The following is a 19,875-nucleotide window of genomic DNA, read 5'->3' on the forward strand; positions in this document are numbered from 1 at the left end:
CCTCAACCAAGGCTTGGGAACGCGGAAGCGAAGCACTTTCGGTATTGGGATCCCCAACGTCCCTGCCAAGTGGCATCTATCCTTTTCGTCCCCTGTAAATGGATTAATGGCAATACTTGACTTACCGCCCCCGGCGGTAGCAGCTTCACCAGTGCCGAAGCACATCATCACGACGAGGAGGAGCAGCACCGCGGAAGTAAAAACACGCCGGGACATGTTGAGCCTCTGCGGCTCACTCTCTCCTCCTTCCCTCCTCCTTCCGCTGGATCCGGTCACGCGGCGACGGTTGTGTGTGCGGGGCGCCATGACAGCAGCAACACGTGAGAGCATATAAATATGTGTGTGTGGGCAGTGTGTGTGCTGTTGGTCCCTTCAGAGCCTTCGAATTTTACAGTAGCGATTCGCGTTTGTTTTCTTTCCTTCCTAGCGTGTCTGTGTTCAAGAAGTGGAGAGTACAGCAGCAACAGCGGCAATACACCAGACACGTCACTGGGGAGCAGAAGAGAGCGCTCATGCAAAGTGCAGGACTCGAGAGAACACAGAAGGAACAGCATGGAAAACAATTGCACACAGAAAACAGCAGCAACAACAACACGGCAAGTCACGGCGGAAGCCAATACACAGAGAGAGAGAGAGACATAGACGCGGAATTTTATTATTCGGCGACGCCATTCAAAGTCCTGCCAAAACAGTCCGCAAGTGATAAAGTGATCAGTCACACGCTCCCGGTGCACCGCCGCGGCAAGGACGCGGACACAAACGGAAATATGTGCACAAACGTGGGCGGCACCAATTCACAGCACCGCCACACGACACTCGCTCTTTCGGTCCATCCCATGTCCCGCCTCAAAAGTCCGCGGCAAGCACCAATCAACAAAATAATGAGGCGGCGAAAAAACAACTTCCCTGTGGGCACTTCAGGGCTCCACAGCAACGCCACCAACAGGAGCGTGCATCCATCTGCTTGCAGCAGTGCAGGCCTCTTTGCTCCTGGCCTCTCGGGGCGTTGAAAACCTCCCTGACCATCTCGCGCTCAAAAAACAAGCCTCACGCAGATGGCATTCATTTTCTCCGCAAATGGTGTTGCCGCGCTCAATCATGTGCAAATAATCCACAACACATCACCCAAAGTTTCTTTCCATTGCCACAAAAAAAAAAGACAAAATGTTTTTCAAAAGTCAACATAAATACCACTTCGCCCTATTCACTGCGCATTGCCCCGCACAGAATCGTTGTTACTCGCCCCTCCGCTCCCCTCACATCCCATTCCTGCCTGCCAGGACTTACATCACAGCTGCAATCCCTCCCAAGACAGACTTTACCACATGCTGGCACGGGCCACATTTTCCCCTTGCATCCCGGTCTCCCGCCCACAGGAGGGCGAACAGGGGGATTGCGTGCATGTGCGTGTGGATGGCCATGTGCAAAACTCATCAAGATTCAAAGAAATAAGGCACGCAGAGCGACCCCGCCCACAGATTGGGAGTTCACTCAAACACCGCAGCAGGAACAGCAAACGTCCTCTTGTTGCTTTTCTGAGAAGCCGATTCATTATCATCACGCCGCCTCAACAGCGTGTACCGGCGAGCGGAGGAGATGACTGCTCAATCGCCCCTCGTGTCGGAGGCGCTCACAACGTCTCCCTGCGGCCACGTGCCGTCAGCAACAAGCCGCATGACAGAACGCAACACAATTCACCCACTCGCCAATAAAATAAATAAAAATGCATCTCGCCGCCATAAAACGGCCGTCAGCATCTGTTTCACGGCAGACACCAAATGCCAATGGATTAATTAAGAAAAACAAACACACAGATGGTCTCCCACAATACATTCCAACAAAGAATAGTCTCTCAACCCTGAAAATAAACACCGTAGATTCACAAAAGCCGCCTCATCGCGCCAAAAATCGTGCGATGCCCCTCCTCGCAATGCTCTGCTGTCCGCAGACACCGCCCTCTGTGGTGTTTCAGCAAAAGCGAAAGAAAAAAACATTCACAAACCAACAGCAAGAGAAGCCTCCACCCGCAACGTGCGCATCACCGTGGAGCATCGCCTCTCCCCGCAAGTAAAAGAGGCGCCGTCACATCATCTGCAAGGATCGCCACAAACGCGCCAAATTGCGACTTACGCAACACGCTCCGCCGTGACCATCGTTTTCCCGATAAGGCAGCCCGCTCCCGTCCACCGTGTCTGCCGAGCAGGACACACCAGGCCTCCCGCTGCAACACAAGAGAGATTCAGAAATACGCAACGGATCCCGTCGCAGTCGTTGGCTCAGCCGCCGTGTTGAGGTTTGGGATAGGCCGATGGAGGAATAAAAACAAAACGGCCAAATATCCCCGCGGAATCCCGCATTCCACGCAGTCCTAATGGCCAGAGGGTCCTCTAGGGACGCCTGGGAGACGCATCCGCCACACTCACACGCACCATCATTCACGGGTCCCCCAATCGAGTCCAGCGGGCCTCGCGAAGCACACGGCGCGCCTCAATGGCATGGCGAGCAGTCTTGTCGGAGAAAAGGACGCGTGGCGATGGTTCCCCTCCCCGCTTCACTTTTATTTCTTTTTTCTCTCCTCCTGTTTTTGGTGGCATGTCACAGAGGGGGAGCGTATTTCATGTCCCCAAGCCCTTCTCTCGGTGCACGCACAAAAACAGAGAGGGGAATAATAAACGAGTGGGTCAGGCGGCACGAAAAAATAAATTTGCGGGAGACAAACAAACCAAAAGAATAAACAAAGAGCCCGACAGATATGCACGCAACATATTCAGCGGAAACGGGTGTCACCCTCAGTGAGTAAATTAGTAGCCAATTGCGGTGTCGATCGCCCACGGTAAGAAGCAGCGTTGTGCTCACAATATTTTTGACTTGTTTTCTGTTTCCCTCCCCTTTTATTTCTCCCTCATTCATCATCTTCACTTTTACTGCTTGCTGCCGCCCTCTCTTACCTTCGGCAACACGGCCAACTTTGGACGCTGCACCCTCCCCCTGTCATGCCAAATATATGCTTGTGCTCTTTAAAACCCATGGCGTACTCGCTTAAATATCATTTGTGTAAATATAAGAAAAAATAAAAATAAAAAAACTTTTAATAATTAAAGCGAAAAATAAAATAAAATAATAAAAACATAAGAATTGCGACTGGCGCCAGTCCATCTTCCTTTCTTCCTCACAGGGTACAAAAGTGTCCTGTCGTACTCAACCTTTGGGACCCCTTGCTCCTCATCATGCCCGTAGACCCGAATGCGCTGTATGCGTGCCTCATCCTTCACCCAAACGTATGCGGGGACCATGCCGTCATATGGCTCCTTGTACCCGCCACTGCACGCCCGTGGACGGTTCCACTTCATCTTGGCATATGCATCGTTCGCACTCAAAGACCTGACGCGACGGTACCAGAGAGCGTCCGGTAGCTCCAATTTATTAGAGAGACGAATACTCGAGCTGCCGCGATGCACAAATTTGCCGTAGAAGACATTTCGATCCTGAAATCCAAGCAAACGGAGACGCAAGCTGTAGTCGACATCCTCCACGTAAGCTGGGTAGAAGTTCTCGTCAAAATATCCCACCGTGCTGATCGCCAGGCGTGTCAACATAACAGATGTAAAACAACTGCTTTTGTAATACGCGCAGAAGTGCCCGTAATGCTTCGAAAACGTCTTTTCACGCTCCTTCACAGAAGCATAACAAATGCGGTCAGGCAGCAGCGCAGACGTCGACAATCGGCTATCGTTCACCGTGGAGCACAGCACCCTCAAGCCCCGTCGCAAAACAGGACTGTACTCGCTCGGCTCATTCGCCACCTCCGCCGCCAACTCATCCATGCGAGCGGCATCATGCCTCGTCATTTCATGCACATCGCGCAGAAGGTTGGGAAGAAGATCGGGTGAAAACTTTACGTCGCTGTTTGTCACAAAAACAAAAGGCACTTCCTCGCGCGGCAGCGAGAGTGCAATTCGGAGCCCAATGTTCACGGCAGCGCTGTACCCGATGTTTTCCGGATGACGACTCACAACCAGGCGTCCGGACCACCCATAGACCCTCTCGAGTTCCTGCAGGCACAACGACAGCATCGCCTCCCGCCCGTTCTGCACCAAAACCAACAGCCGGATTGGCACATTGATGTTGCACATCATCCTCCGAAAGTCCATCAGATCGAGCATCAGCGGGACCACCATCAACGGGATAACGTCCGTCCCGTTATTATTTCCCCCCAGCCACCGTGTCGTTGGATCCACCAGAAGCCTTTCCCCGACGCAGCGGATATATTCCGCCCTGGTCGGACCAACACCAAAACCATACGCGGGATCGTCACGAAGTATGAACTCCACTCCAAGAAAAAAGCATCAACATGGACAACAAATTTAATGTTGGAAGAAAGATAAAGCATCCTTTCCAAAAAAGGCTCGTGGCTTCGGTTTTTAAAATGCGCGTGTAACTCCGCGCATATCCCGTTGGAGGCAAAGCCAAGGGAGCATCTCCTGAAAGAAAACAAAAGAAGTAAAAAAGAAAATGTGCCCAATGATGGTTCTGTGTGAATTTGAACAAAAAAAAAGACTCCTTCCCAAGCAATGGTCATGCACCTCCATTTGGTGAGTGAAGTGGAGGCACGGAGCACGCAGGAGTCTCAACATGACCAGAAATAAAATAAGCAACAAAAGTAAAAAATGGCTAAGAATGAAAACAAAAGGAAAAAAAGAGACCAATGGCACAGTAACAAATGCGGTTCTCGCCGCAGCATGCAAAGCCCTCATACATCCCGTAAAAAAAAAAAAAAAAAAGGATGGCGAAACATAACAGTCCAGGGTGTCATTTGTAATAGCACATGATTCCACAAAGAATAAAACAGTTCGTTGAGGAGCCCAAAATGTCATGAATTTTGGAGGGCACCCAAATCGCGGACCAACAAGCCTGCGGCACTCACCACATATCCCACGCTGCTCAATCCCCATTCCCCTCATGTAAACTCCCCCAAAAAAAGCACAGTCACCAGACATCCTACATGCCCAAAAACAACAAACATATTTTAAACCGTCCTATCGACACCCGCAAATAAGAAAAGAAACTTCAGGTCAGCATAAAGACGTCGCAGGCAGAAAAATAAAAAATAACTATTCTTCAATATAGGAAATTGTTATGGCTCAGGGCGACAACCATCCAGACATTCTGAAAACGCAGTTCGGGATTTCAGGTCACACCTTGTGCCCAGTATTTCCCCAATCACCTACCCCATCACCACCGCAAAAAACAACCGCAAGAAACAGTACCTCAATCAGCACCTTGTCGTAATAGCCACATTTTCTTTCTTTATTTGCCTATTGGGCGCAAACAACAAAAAGCAGCACCACCATAGGGGTCTCCATCCGTTTGAACCTTTTTCTTTTCCAGTAATAAAACCCAGCTGCAGAGTTAGACATGAAAAACAATAAAACAAAATGTAAAGAAGTAATCAATGCAAAAAAAATTGGCAAGCACTCGCAAGAGCATTTCTATAGAAAAGAATCCTTTCACAGGAAATATATAAGTACACATAGAAAGATAGATCGATAAATAAATTAGAATAATCGTCTGGGCAGCTGGCCGGATTCTGAAATTACCCAAAAAGAAAAGAGGTAAAAAAGCGGTAAATGGAGAGGTAGTGAGTTCTCCGTAATGTTTGCCCCAATGTGTCTATGTATACACATTCTGCTAATCACTGCCGTTGACTTCTGCAGATGGTTAGAATTAGAAACACTTATCCCCTGCGAAGTGGCAGGCCTTTGGGCTCCTCCAGCCAGAAAAAAACGCCACAAGGTGGGGATCACAAAGTGGGTGGGTGGGAAAGCAAAAATAAAAATAAAAAAAACAATAATTTCGTCTGGCAGCTGTCGGCTCCCTGACTCCCTCAATCGCGGTCTTCCAAAAGACCATACGATAAAAGAGGAAGAAATCCTGCAGAGACATCTCCGTTGCATCGAGATATGAATTTATTTGGGCGGCCCGCCATCCTCGCAGGCATTCTTCTCACAAACTCCCACAAAAATGAAGAGAAATTGTGCGGCCCCCACATCCCGCAAAGGCCTCCAGGGGCGACGGAGCCTTCACAGAAGTAAAAAAAATAAAAGATAAAAAAGAATGTAGTGGTGCGACACTGTTGACCACAATGATTCTCTGAAAAAAAAGATATTCCCTGACCAAACCCTGCAGACACACACAAATATAAAAGCCGTTAAAACACTCCCCAACATAATCCATCATAAACGCACTGCGCTAACCTCCTCAGTCATTTCTTCAATTTTCTCGTCTAAGCTTTTTGCTTCACGAAGTTTCGGCATTTTTTGGGATTGCAACATACGCCTGAGAAAACAATCTGTCAGCGTGAACTGGTACTGATGTGTGGTTTTCCAGAACTCCGCAATCCTCCCACGATCAACATCTCCCACACTCGGCGGGCGGACGACATCGCATCTCTGCCAGCCATTCATCGGCGTGCTGTCTGCGTGCTGCAAATAAATAATCTCCCACGACAATCCCTGAGCAAATTCCTCCCAACCATTAAAATAAGCCACCAGGCACTCAGTGAACTGCCGCACGGTGCTGGTTGTCGTGCGATGCTCACCCGCCGTAGTCATCTGCAGCCCCACCAGCGTCCTCCGCGGTGACTCCATGAAGAAAAAGCCGTCCACCAGCGGAAGGTCCCTGACCACCGGTATGTACAGCACCCGATAATTTATATTTTGTTTCGCATCAATTTTTCCAACTCCAGGTATTTCACATATTTCGGTGGGGTGCGCTCCAGGATTTGCTTTCAGCACAGTGTCCTGAATATCATGTGCTGGTGACCTCAGCTCCTTGAGTTCCTCTGCCATTGCACTGAAAAACCTCCCAAAGATGAGCGCGCGCAAACAAAACCTGTCCGCACATGCGGACGAAATAGTTTTCCTCACCCCCAATACAAACAACAAAAAGCCTTTCTCACTCATTGCCTTTGCCAAACGGTTCGCTGATCGAGACACAAGGGAATAACATATCGGTGCGTTGAGAAACCTCTCAGCACCGACTTCTCCTCTTGTTCGGACAATCCTCACGAATTTTTGGGACGGATCCTTAGAATACCATAGCCCCCCTCCCGGAAGTATAAAGCGATCGTCAGCATACCGAGAATTGATCGCTTCCAAGGTATCCTCAACTGCACCAAATCGTGCTTTAAAATCATTCGCATGAAATATATGCCGTGGAAGCGGCCCCACTTCATCCATGCGTTCTTTGACCATCCTCCAATATTTCTTTTGCTCATCTGTATCTCCATCGCGCTTCATCCATGCACACATCGCCTTCACATCCATCTCGTCGGGGCAATTCATGATGATTCGCGTGTCTGTTACTTGCGTCGCCCATCCATCATAGTTGTCCAGGCTTGGGGATGACACCACAATCATGACCCATTCACGAAAAGAAGCAAAATAACTCGCTGGCGGTGTCCCTTGCTTTGTCACATCGTAGATAATGTACCCCTTCATTCCACGCTGCCACAAATCATACAAAACAATCTTGGAGATTTCATTACCCTCGTATTTTGTCACCGTCTGGATGGTCTTGTCAAACACGTACGTCGTATCTCCAAAACGGTGGACAACCAATTGGAGTTTCTCCACATCGTAGTGCAGCAACTGGTAGAGGAGGTACGAGCCGGCAGCCATCGACTTCCCGATCCCGGGCGTCCCAATCAACACACGTCGCCTAGGCTCAAAGTAGGCCCCAGGGTCAGTGCTGAACCATTCGCTTAGATCTTCAAGGACGATCCGCCACGCTCGCTCCACCTCACAGTTCACGTAGCAGTCATGAATGGATTTATGCTCCTCCCATTCCCACGAGTACGGCCATCCCCTGCCCGAGGTGAGCACCATCAGCCTGAGACGCGGTGCACCGGATTGCTGCACACCGTCATCCTTTTCGAGAGTGTTGCCCACTGCCCTGTACGTCCATGACCGCGGTGGTTTTCCCTCACATCCATTCCTATTCCCGTTCTCGTCCCCTCGCCGCCAGGAACTTCCATGACATGATGCCACATCGCATTGTACACAGAGTCGGAGCATCCCTCCAGGTATATCGGTGCACTCGACTTCTTTGGGTTCCTCGCTTCCTCGGCGGCTGCATCCAAAAACCTTTTAGTGATTTCTTGAACATTTGCCTTTACCCCCGCAGTAGCCACCAAACACTTCAGTAGATTGTCCACACCATTTTTGTAAAGCTTGTGTACATCCTCTTCCATGTCCATTTCATCCCTTACAGCAATCTCCATCATCACATAACGATCGGATGCCTGCATTTCGCCCAATACTCCCGCATCGCAAATATACTTCTCGGGGTCCTTAAAAACCCCTCCCGCAAGACATTCCGATTGGCGTCCACAAAGCCCCTGCCATCAAATCCCCTATTAAGAAGCTCATTCAGCTTTCTGTCCATGACACAAACTTTTCGTTTAAAAAGTACATCTTCAATCTTAGTTACAAGGGTGAATTTTCTTCGCTGCTCCGAGCATCCGTCTGGCATTTCAAGAGCTGAATCAAGTTTTTGCATTGCCCGGAAATTGATCGTATCCCTCCTCTCATAGTCCCTCCATTGAAGAAGAAAGAACACACCCTCGTGAAGAAGTTTGTACATCTGGTAGTCTGTCAAATTAAGAATTCCCTCAAGAAGCTGCTGGTCATTTACGTAAGCATCGAGTCTCCAAATAAACATCTCCCCCGTCGCATTGTAGTCTTTCATCAACGGTCGCCCTGGAGCCAATACAATTCCAAAAAAAATATTAAGCTTCAAGCTGGTGCTGAGAGTATCTCCGTCTAGCATTAGATCTTCCACCAGACTGTCAAGAGTCCACGGCGGTCACTCTTTACTCCCCACCAAATGTCGACCTTTAGCGTCGGAGACAACACAGGTGCTGCTGGCTCCAAAGGACACTGGCGGCTGTTTAGTCCCGCAGTCCCAACGGCGTTGGGCGTGGCACTCGCACGGCTCGGTGGTCGGTGCGCCATGCAGCCGCACTGCAACGCCTGTCGGTGAAACAGTCAAGGCCGCCGCCCCCGCAGCAACGCAACGAGCAATCGGCCACAACACCGCAACATTATTGTCCCTTTTTTTATTATTCACGTTGTCTTTTTGTTTGCCCTATCCCTAACACTAAAAACAACTGCACAGCTTCACAGAGGAAGAAATCTTCTGGGTCGCTGGCCGGATCCTGTAATTACCCAAAAAGAAAAAAGGTAAAAAAGCGGTAAATGGAGAGGTAGTGAGTTCTCCGTAATGTTTGCCCCAATGTGTCTATGCATACACATTCTGCTAATCACTGCCGTTGACTTCTGTAGATGGTTAGAATTAGAAACACTTATCCCCTGCGAAGTGGCAGGCCTTTGGGGCTCCTCCAGCCGTAAGAAAACGCTGCAAGGTGGGGATCACAAATTGGGTGGGTGGGAAAGCAAAAATAAAAATAAAAAAAATAATAATTTCGTCTTACAGCTGCCGGCTCCCTGACTCCCTCAATCGCGGTCTCCCAAAAAACAGTGCGATAGAAAAGAAAAAAGCTGTGAAGAGATATCTTCGTTTGTGCGAGATATGAATTTATTTGGGCAGCCAGCCGTCCTCACAAGCATTCTTTTCACAAAATCCCATGAAAATAAAGAAAAATTCTCCGGCCCCTACAGTGCGCAACAGCCTCTAGTGACGATGCGCCTCTGGTGGAAAAAATAAAATAAAATCAAAAAAGGGTGTGGTGAGTGTGGCACTGCTGATCACAACGGTTCTCTGAAAAGAAAGGAATTCCCTGTCCAGACCTCGTAGGCACACACATATAAAAATCGTTAAAATACTTCCTAATATATTTCACCAGAAAGAAATGCACTTTGATACTACTTATTTTTTTCAATTTTCTTGCCTATCCCATTTTCTACAAGATTTCTGTATTCACTTTTCTCAGATTTTATTTACAAAATCAGTTGTTAACACAAACTGGTATTGGTGTACCTTTCCGTCCCAGAACGCCACAATTTTTTTTTCAGCGTCGCTCAAATTATTGGGATCGACGGGACCACATCTCTGCCATTTCGTTATCATTGTGCTGTTTTCGTGCTGCACGTAAATCATCTCCCACGACATTTCTCGGGATAATTCCTCCCAACCCTCAAAATATTCCGCCAGGCACTCAGTGAACTGCCTCACAGTGCTGGTTATGGTGTGGTGCCCACCCGCCGTAGTCATCCGCAGCCCAACCAGAGTCTTCCGCGGCGAATCAACAAAGAAAAAGCCGTCCACCAGCGGAAAGTTTTCAACCGCCGGTATGTACAGCACCCTGTACTCCATCGAAATCCTCGTGACACCGCCTTCCATCGACGGTAATCCAACGGTGCGAGTGGGGTACCCTTGATGGTTTATTTTCAGCACCGAATCCTGTGCTTCACGTTCTGGTGGCCTCAGCTCATTTAGTTCCTTTAATAGTGCACTGACAAACTCCCCATACATGAAGGCGCGCAAACCGAATTTTTCCAGAGTTCGGGAAACAAGGGCACCACGCGATCTCAATATTAGCAACAAAAGATCCTTCGCAGCCATTTTCTTTGCCAAACGGTCCGCAATTCGAAACCCGATATCAGCACATATCGGTGCGTTGAGAAATACCTCAGCACCTTCAACTGTTCTTGCCCGGACAATCTTCACAAGTTTGTGAGACGGATCCTCGGAATACCATTCTTTCTTTCCTCCCAGGGTAAAGTACTTTTCAGCATCATTAGGTTTGATCCCTAACAAAGCATCATTAACGGCACCCTTGCGATTAATATAAATTTTCTCACGAAAGATGTAACGTGGAATCGGCCCCACTTTTTCAATGCGTTTTTCGACCTCTTTCCAGTATCCCGCTTGTTTCTCTTTAGTCTCATCACGCTTCATCCATGCACACATCGCCTCCACATCCATCTCGTCGGGGCAATTCATGATGATTCGCGTGGCTTTTACTTGCGTCGCCCATCCATCATAGTTGCTTACCTCTGGGGATGACACCACAATCATGCCCCATCCAGAAGTAGGCGCAAAATGTCTCAGTGGTGGCGTTCCTTTCTTTGCCACATCGTAAATAATATACCCTTTCATTCCATGCTCCCTTAAACTTCTCAAAGCCGTGATGCACATGTCCTCATCGCTGTATCTTCTCACGGTTTTGGCGGTCTTGTCAAACACGTACACATCACGTCCACCAAAACAGTGGACAACCACTTGGAGCTCCTCCACATCGCAGTGCAGCAGCTGGTAGAGGAGGTACGAGCCGGCAGCCACCGACTTCCCGATCCCGGGCGTCCCAATCAACACACGCGGCAAAGGTGAAGAATTGAGAGTCAAATGAAAATTGCTGAACCAATTGGTTAGATCGCGCTTGACGATCTGCCACACTCGTTCCACCTCACAGTTAACAAAAAAGTCCTTAGGAAGATCCCGTATCATATTCCACGAGTACGGCCATCCCTTGTCCGAGGTGAGGACCATCAACACGGGAGGTGCTGCACCGGATTTCTGCACACCGTCATTCTTTTCGAGGAATTCGCCAACTTCATTGTACGTCCATGACTGTTCTGGTTTCCCCTCATGCACCTTCATTCTCATTCCCTTGTCGTCAGGAAGTTCCACCACATGATGCCACCTCGCATTGTACACAGACTCGTAGTATCCCTCCAGTTTCTCCGGTGCGCTCGTCGTCGTTGGGTTCCTCACCTCCTCAAGGGCTGCATCCAAAGCATCTTTAGTGAAGTTATGAACAGTTGTTTTTACGTTTGCAGCAGCTTTTGACCACCCAAGTAGATTCTTGGCACCTTTATTGCGAAGCTTACTTCGATCTTTTTCGAAGATTATTTCATCCCTTACAGCCCCCTCCATCCTCAAATAAGCATCGGTTATCTGCATTTCGTTCAATACTCCCTTATCACGGATATACTTCTTGGGATCCTTGAAAAACTCCTCCAGCAAAACACTCCGATTGGTGGCCATAACGCCCCTGCCGCCCAATTCCATCGTAAGAAAGTCGTTCAACTTCATTTCATTGACGCGAACTTTTCTTTTAAACAGTACGTCTTCGATCGTAGTGGAAATGGTAAATTTCATTTCTTGCGCTCTTATTAGCCTTTCTTCTGCCTTCCTCCTTTCTTCTGTCAGTACCTGAGTGAGGGCTGCGTTTAGTTTTCCCCTTGCAAGAGGAGTGACCGTATCCTTTCCTTCATAGTCCCTCCATTGTTCAATCGAAAACACACTCTCGTGATGAAGCTTAGTAATATCCTCCAATAGAATTTTCATCTCATCCAACTCTCTTTTCATCTCTTGGTACTCTGTTAAATTAAAAATAATTCTAAGAAGCTGCTGGTCTTGTACGTAAGCATCCGGCTCTTGAACAAACACCTCCATCGTCACATTGTGGTCTTCATCAACGGCCGCCCTGCCGCCAACATAATTCCGAAGAAAATCGTTCAGCTTCATGTCGGTGTTCGTGTCTCCACCCAGCAGAATGTCCTCTACGTTGCTGCTCATGGTCCACTTTGGTTGCCGCGTTCCCTCCACTCCTCTGCGAGTTGCAGCGTCGGAACCATCGCCGGGGATGCCGCTTCGAGGCGCCATCACAACACCCGTGCGATGAAGCATCCCACTCGCACCGCCCAACTGCGGCCAGCAGGTGCCGCGGGCTCCAAATGACACTCGCGGCTGTTTCGTCCCGCAGTCCCAGTGGCGTTGGGCGTGGCACTCGCACGGCTCGATGGTCGGTGCGCCATGCAGCCGCACTGCAACGCCTGTCGGCAAAACAGTCAAGGCCCACCACCCCCGCAGCAACGCAACGTGCAATCGGCCACAACACCGCCACATTATCGTCCTTTTTTATTTTGTTTTATTCACGTTGTCTGTTTGTTTGCCCTATCACTAACACTAGTAATGAGTGTGCACCCTCGCAGAGGGAGAAGTAAAAAGAATAATAAAAAGAAAACACAATCACACCGTCCCGATGCAACTCAGCACCCTCCTCCACCCACCACCATTGCAGCACAGGAGACCGCAGTCACATCGCAGAGTCAACACCACAATGTGCACCACACCATCGTGCTCTGAACGATGGGCGAGACGCGGCCATGCATCGCCCCGCTACATTTTCCCACCCCTCAAGTCTAGCGTGCCCGCACAAAGTAGCAAACAGAACCAGAGTGCACACAAACCCAACAATCCCCCTCGCTCGATGAAGCACATTATTCGCATGGAGTGACAACATTTGAGGACACACCAGCAGTAGCAGAAGGCATGGAATTTCCCTGCCAGCCCTGCGGAGTCAAAGTGGCAGCCCCTCAGTGTTGCCCGCAGTCCACATGGCAGAAAAGAATTACACGCACGCATAGTTCCGGATCCCTCGCTGTTTGAGTGCACATCAACAGAACGTAAGAAAATATGTGCGCAAAAGATGACGTTTAAATAAGTAAACTCTTCAGCCTGTTTTGTTTGATGGTGTTGGCGGACAATCCCACACAATCCAATCAAAGTGACACTCCGGACAGAATGGCTTCAGTTAATAAATAAATAAAAATAATTGCGTCAATGCAAAAAAGCAACGGAAAGTTGGCGCATGGGATTGACAATGACAACTGTGAGCAAACCCGCCAGTCCCAACTGAGGTGCCGAGGAGCACTTCAGCGTACAACTGGTCGTCAGGCAGAGAAGACAAATAAAACAAAAGGGCAGCAAACCCTCTCGTTCAATGTTTTCTAACAGCAACAAGAGAAAACAAAAACTAAAAGATACACCAAAAAAAAAAGTGTGTAGACGATTTCCCTCTCATCGTAACCCCCATTTATCTCAAAGCTGGAGTTTGTCGAAGTGCAAGAAATTATTCAAAACTGAGGAAAAAATTACATCTGAGACGTTTGCGTGATGAGTATCCGGAAATATTCTTGACGACAGTGAGGGAAAAGGCAGACGCCTGAGTTCCCCTCACCTTTGGCCTGACAAAAAAAATAATCCCACAAACATGCATTTGTATGGTTGCAGTAATGCTTTGCCTTGACAAATCAACAACAGCATTAACAAAGGGAATAACAAACAGGAAAAATCCAGGCGATTGCAAGGGCAAAGCATCTTCGCATTGGAATTATTGTACATCCTAAAGAAGAGCACTTGAAAAGATAAAGAATAAGACCATAAAATCATTCTGCGACCACACAGACAAACACACACTCACACACAATCATATCCCTCTCCCCCTGTTTAGTTTTATCACACCAGACACAAATAGGCCCAAAACACTCCATCACCCAAGAAATGGATGCAGAAACAAATAAAAATATAAAATTGGCAATAAATAAATTAAAAAAATTACTGCCTCCCACCGCAACAGTTTTACTCACAAAAATTAGTCAATGCACAACTGCACATCAAGTTTCTGTCCCCATAGATTCCATCGATGCGGCCAACTGAAGGCCAAAACTTTTCGGTGTGTGAATGGCTCGAAGGGAATGCAGCAGTTCTCCGGGTGTATGGTCTGTCCCAATCATCTGATGTGACACACTTTGCCGTGTGCGGGGCATTCTTGAGAACGTTGTTCGTTGTGCTCTCTTCACCCTCCTCTATGGATGCAATTTCGGTACGAATGGAAATCAGTGCATCGGCCAAACGATCCAACTCCCGCTTTGACTCTGACTCTGTGGCTTCAATCATGAGTGTTCCCGCAACAGGAAATGCCAGGGTAGGTGAGTGAAGGCCATAATCCATAAGTCGTTTCGCCACATCTTCTGCTTCAATTTGTGCTGTTTTTTTTAATGGCCTTAAATCTATGATAAACTCGTGAGCGCAGAAATCGTTTTCCCCTAGAAAGAGAACTGGGCAGTGGCCGTCAAGACGCTTCCTTAAATAGTTGGCATTTAAAATCGCATACTCCGTGCATGTCTTGAGACCCCGTGAACCAAGCATCCACATTAATAAATAAGAAACTCGAAGAATAGACGCCGATCCGTATGCTGCTTGAGAGACTTGACCAAAAGGCTGGGAACCACCAACATTTTGAATAAAAACAGAATCTGGCAAGAATGAAGCCAGGTGCTGACGAACAGCAATGGGACCCATGCCTGGCCCACCACCACCACGAGGAAATGAAAACGTTTTGTGGAGATTAATCTGGCACACATCGCCCCCAATACATCCAGGTGCTGTGTAACCCACCATGGCATTCATGTTTGCACCATCAATATAACATTGCCCTCCATGGTAGTGCACCATCGAAGTAATGGCCAAGATTTCCCTGTCAAACAAACCATATGTACTCGGATACGTTTTCATAATGCACGAGAGATTCTTTTGTATGCTTTTGGCAAGAATTTTCCAAATCCTTCATGTCAATCCTTCCATCCGCCAAACACTTTATCTTTACAATCACCGTCCCTGCCAAGAGAGCCGAAGCAAAATTTGTGCCATGAGCACTTTCTGGAATCAAGCAAACATTGCGATGGCTCTCCTTTTTTGAATTATGATACGAGCCGATCACACGAAGAGCAGCATATTCACCCTGAGCACCACTATTTGGCTGAAGCGACACGGCATCTAAAGCGGTAATATCCCTTATTTTCAGCTCCAGATCCAAACACAACGCACCATTTCCTCGCGTTTGCTCCGTCGGTGCAAGAGGGTGAAGGTTGGTAAATTCTGACCACGACAAGGACAACATGGCGGCAGCTGGACTAAGTTTCACGGTACAAGAACCCAAGGGCACACAACCATGCGTGAGACCATAATCGTTTCCATGAAGACGGTGAATTTACCGCATAAGCTCACTCTCACTTTTGTACTTTTGAAGGATTGAACGCCCAAGAAAGACAGATTTTCGTAACATTTGCAAAGGCATTGCTCCCTTTTGTTCTGCGAGTTTTGAAAGGACACTTATCACAGGAAGTTTTAGCCCTGCTGCCTCCAAGAGAGACACTACATGGCCCTCGGTAGTGGCCTCATCCACCGATATAGAGACGGTGCCATGACTATAATCAACAAAAATATTAATGCCTTTTTCCACGCAGCATGTCACGTAGTCTTCAGGCGTTATACCTTTTAAATTTACGGTGACGGTATCAAAAAATGTACCATTGACCACTGTATGTCCTACAGACTCTAAACCAACAGAAAGTATTTTGGCTTTACTGTGCATTTCGCTTGCAATTTCCTTCAAGCCCTCAGAGCCGTGATAAATGGCATAAAATGCCGCACCATTTGCTAGGAGCGCTTGCGAAGTACAAATATTGGGTGTGGCGCGTTCCCTCTTAATACGTTGCTCCCGCGTCTGAAGCGCCATGCGTTTGGCCGGACAACCCGTCGAGTCTTTACTTTTATACCAATGACGCGACCCGGAATCAATCGCTTAAATTCCTCCTTGACAGCAAAAAATGCGGCGTGAGGCCCCCAAACCCTGGTGGGGCACCAAAACGTTGGACAGATCCCAAAACAACATCGGCTCCCATTTCTCCCGGAGGTTTGAGAAGAACAGAAGCCATCAAATCCGTCCCAAAACAACTGACGACACCGTGTTGCTTTGCCTTCTCAAACAGTGTCGTAAAATCATGAAGCATCCACATGGCATCTGGAGTTTGTACCAAAATTCCACAAAGTGAGGAATCGCTCCAATCAATCAAATTTGGATCACCAACAACGGCCTTTATTTTAAGGGGCTCAGCCCTTGTTTTTGCCATCTCTACGCAAGATGGGAAGACATCCCTCGATACAAAAAAAAAAAAGGTCATACGCTCCTTTCGACCATGATGAAAGACAAGGCACATTGCCTCAGCACATGCAGCAGCCTGATCAAGAAGAGATGCATTTGCCAAATTCATAGCTGTCAAGTCTATAATCATGGACTGAAAATTCAACAGGGACTTTAGACGGCCTTGAGATATTTCAGCCTGGAAAGGAGTGTATGGGGTGTGCCATGCAGGATTCTCGACAACGTTACGAAGTATTACAGGTGGTGTGCCCTGGCTCATAGTATCCTTGCCCAATCATGCTCTTTAATACCTTATTCCGTGAACCCAGTGAATGGAGAAGCGAAACGGCATCCTGCTCGCTCATCGCCGGAGCCTCTTTTAAAGGACTTCGCAAAATATTCTCCGGGATCACAGCAGTCATGAGGTCCGACAGACTTTCTTTGCCAATTATTCGAAGCATAGAAATTGATTCTGCCGCTGATGGTCCAATATGGCGATTGACGTAACTGTTTGTAGCAGTCCGTCGTACAAACGCCAGTGGCAACGTGGAGAAATGATGGAAGCAACGATACATTATTATGTTGGATATGTGCTCGTCACCCTCTTTCTCTCTCTCTCGCACACGCGTTAGTTTTCTTTTACTTTGGACAAAAACTTGGGCTTCACAGTTAAAAATCCACAAGAACAAATAAAAAATATAATTAAAAAATAAAAATAAATTTAAACAATAATCAAAATAATAATAATAACCCATTAAAATAACAACAACAACAACAACCAAAAAGGATTGTCAAGGAAAATAAGCACGCATTTATATGAGCAATTCCAATTTTCATCCCCGCACACCTCATATAGCCCCCGCGTCCCTTTATCCATGGACCTTCACGTTGGGTATTCACTAAAGTAGGCGTGACGAAGGCCGCCAGCCGCAGTCAAACGCTTTTGAGGATCCAGGCAAAGTAATCTTCGCAATAAATCCAATGCACATTCAGAGGCATCCGGGAAAAATTCACGGAGAGGAAGAGGACGCTTCGGCTCAAAGTGCACCTTTCCCCAATCGGGAAGCAGCACCGCCGATGGCCACGATGTGGGCGTCGGTGTCCCTAATACATCAAATATTCGTGACAACTGCCAAATATCTCCATCGCCTGCAAAAAGAGCACCACTGTGCCCCCGTAGAAGTTCCGCAAATACGCACCCTGATGACCACACATCAATCTCGGGTCCGTAGTGTCGCTGGCCCAGAAGTAACTCGGGAGCTCGGTACCACCTCAAAGCGACTTCGTGAGTCATGGATGCCTCCGTATCCCATACACGACTGAGTCCAAAGTCGCCGAGGCGCAGTTCCCCCTCCGCAGTCAAGAAACAATTTGAAGGTTTCACATCTCGATGAAGAACACCTTCGCTGTGTATGTACGCTAACGCCAAAAGAAGCATTTTAAATAAAGATTTTGCCTCTAACGCGGGCAGAGGATTGCTGGCAGTTCTCCCTGAGAGGACTGTTGCCAAGTCAGTCTTGCAACGCTCCATCACCAACGCCAAGGAGCAGCCACACGGAACTACCTCATATGTCCGAATAACAAAAGGATGCACCAATCGCAATGCAACAAGTAGTTCCCTCGCTGTAGGATGCGGAATACCCTCATCGAGACGTGGAGTTGTGACGAATTTGATTGCGGCTGGCATTCCAGATTCCTTAACAACTGCAGCACGAACGACGCCAAAGCGGCCCTCACCAATTGGGGATCCAATAATAAAACGATCCATGTCAAGCGACCACCTCTCTCTTCTTTTTTTCTCTTCTTCACCCCTCTCTTCCATTCTACGGCATCGTGAAAATATAAATGGAACACAAAAAATTGACTCCGGTGATGCCAAAATCCCTCCGCACCCAAAGATCATGCTCGATGCCCCTCCCTAATCAGCACATGCATAGAAACTGAAAGAACTCAATTTATCTCAAAAGAATCATTTTTTGTTGTGGTGGTAGTTATTGGTTTCTCACGTCAGAATCTAATTATTTCAAAAACTTTCTCGTATTTAAGACCTCTGACTCTCTATTGCCAACAGGGGCAGTCGCACCAGAGCACATCTTTGCCCGAGCGAACAAACTCACTCTTTCAGTCCTGGGTTTCTCACGGTACACTTCCACCTCAACAGGGGGAGGAGGAGGAAGGGAAGAAGACTGCTGCTCTTCCGTGGAATATTTCGGTGTGGCTGTGGCCACATCACCCTCATTTTTGGCTTGCAGTTGTGCCGCACGATCCTCAACCAAAAAAAAAGGAGACTGATCCATAGTCGTGTTTTCAGGGGCAATAAGATCATCTACACAGACAAGAAAGTCCTCAGCGCCTGTGCTCAATGCACACTCCCGAGAATCATCCGCACAACAACCGCCTGTATGCTCCCTCACCACCAATGATTGATAGAGAGAGTTGTTTTTCCGCAAGAGCTCATCACGTAGTTTATTAACGGTTGACGCGCCACCCCTCTTGGCTGCTATTCGTAAAGGAATGGAGTGAGTTACCCTCCGAACTGTCGCATTGGGGATGCTGCTGTCCGTCTTTAGAAACTGATTCGTCCGGTACGTTTTTATCTCCGTAAAAGACTCGCGTGTACGGCCCAAACCTCCCTCCTGCGTGCGCCGCCAAAATGCATCACACCGTTGCCTCTTGCTTCTCAGAGATATGAAGGCGGCGCATCTTCGGCTTCACGATCGCTGATGCACTGCTCACTTTCCCCCGAGTCATCCGGAGATAAAATCCGTCCACTTGATGTTGCGTTTTGTGAAAATGCGTTTGTTATACCTGCGGCACCCGCGCTCTCCTCGCCGCCAAGAGGAACGCTGCCGCCAGATTCCTTCCTCGCCCTCTTAAACTCCTTCAGAAAAGCGGAAGCGTCCATTTTCTTCAAACGTAAAAGGAAGAAAAAGAAAAAGAAAAGAAACAAACATCTGCTCAGATGAGGTCGTTGACGTCCTGTCCTCAGAAATGTGAGAGGAGGAAAACACAACAAAATGGGAGAAGACAATTTAATCACACATCGCTCTGCATCAACGCGCTCCAAAGAAAAATTATCCGGCACTCATGCACACGCAACAAAAGCCATCAGACAAATAAATCGACAATAGCCAAACTCGTCG

The 19,875-nt window shown here is 47.9% G+C and overlaps 4 protein-coding genes and 2 pseudogenes across 4 annotated transcripts, besides 12 other annotated features; all 6 read right to left on the reverse strand.

Moving 5' to 3' along the window:
- Tc00.1047053506843.5 (trans-sialidase, putative) lies at positions 1-330 on the reverse strand (the record flags this gene model as incomplete). The annotated part of the gene is made up of 1 exon (XM_809832.1): positions 1-330. A coding segment is annotated over one exon (330 nt), but the record flags the coding sequence as incomplete, so codon positions are not given.
- Positions 1-4,780: a sequence feature (areas not merged during assembly with more than two copies in the genome that could not be assigned to a particular haplotype).
- Positions 3,057-3,136: a sequence feature (A-rich).
- On the reverse strand, positions 3,096-4,178 carry Tc00.1047053506843.10 (beta galactofuranosyl glycosyltransferase, putative; the record flags this gene model as incomplete). The annotated part of the gene is made up of 1 exon (XM_809828.1): positions 3,096-4,178. One exon carries the CDS (start codon positions 4,176-4,178, stop codon positions 3,096-3,098), a length of 1,083 nt encoding a protein of 360 aa, XP_814921.1.
- Positions 4,781-6,042: a sequence feature (haploid, Esmeraldo-like haplotype).
- Positions 5,560-6,014: a mobile genetic element.
- Positions 5,826-5,854: a sequence feature (AT_rich).
- Positions 6,043-19,875: part of a sequence feature (areas not merged during assembly with more than two copies in the genome that could not be assigned to a particular haplotype) that runs on past the window's edge.
- Tc00.1047053506843.20 lies at positions 6,234-8,831 on the reverse strand (annotated as a pseudogene).
- Positions 9,193-9,645: a mobile genetic element.
- Positions 9,457-9,485: a sequence feature (AT_rich).
- Positions 9,949-12,873, reverse strand: Tc00.1047053506843.40 (retrotransposon hot spot (RHS) protein, putative; the record flags this gene model as incomplete). Its single annotated transcript, XM_809829.1, has 1 exon — positions 9,949-12,873. The coding sequence occupies one exon, from the start codon at positions 12,871-12,873 to the stop codon at positions 9,949-9,951; it is 2,925 nt and encodes a 974-aa protein (XP_814922.1).
- Positions 13,562-13,584: a sequence feature (AT_rich).
- Positions 14,325-14,367: a sequence feature (AT_rich).
- Tc00.1047053506843.50 lies at positions 14,389-17,307 on the reverse strand (annotated as a pseudogene).
- Positions 17,412-17,516: a sequence feature (A-rich).
- Positions 17,616-18,635, reverse strand: Tc00.1047053506843.70 (protein kinase, putative; the record flags this gene model as incomplete). The annotated part of the gene is made up of 1 exon (XM_809830.1): positions 17,616-18,635. One exon carries the CDS (start codon positions 18,633-18,635, stop codon positions 17,616-17,618), a length of 1,020 nt encoding a protein of 339 aa, XP_814923.1.
- Positions 18,513-18,557: a sequence feature (CT-rich).

The sequence above is a fragment of the Trypanosoma cruzi genome, genomic scaffold (genome assembly GCF_000209065.1).
Source record: "Trypanosoma cruzi strain CL Brener 1047053517053 genomic scaffold, whole genome shotgun sequence".
Taxonomy (NCBI): domain Eukaryota; phylum Euglenozoa; class Kinetoplastea; order Trypanosomatida; family Trypanosomatidae; genus Trypanosoma; species Trypanosoma cruzi.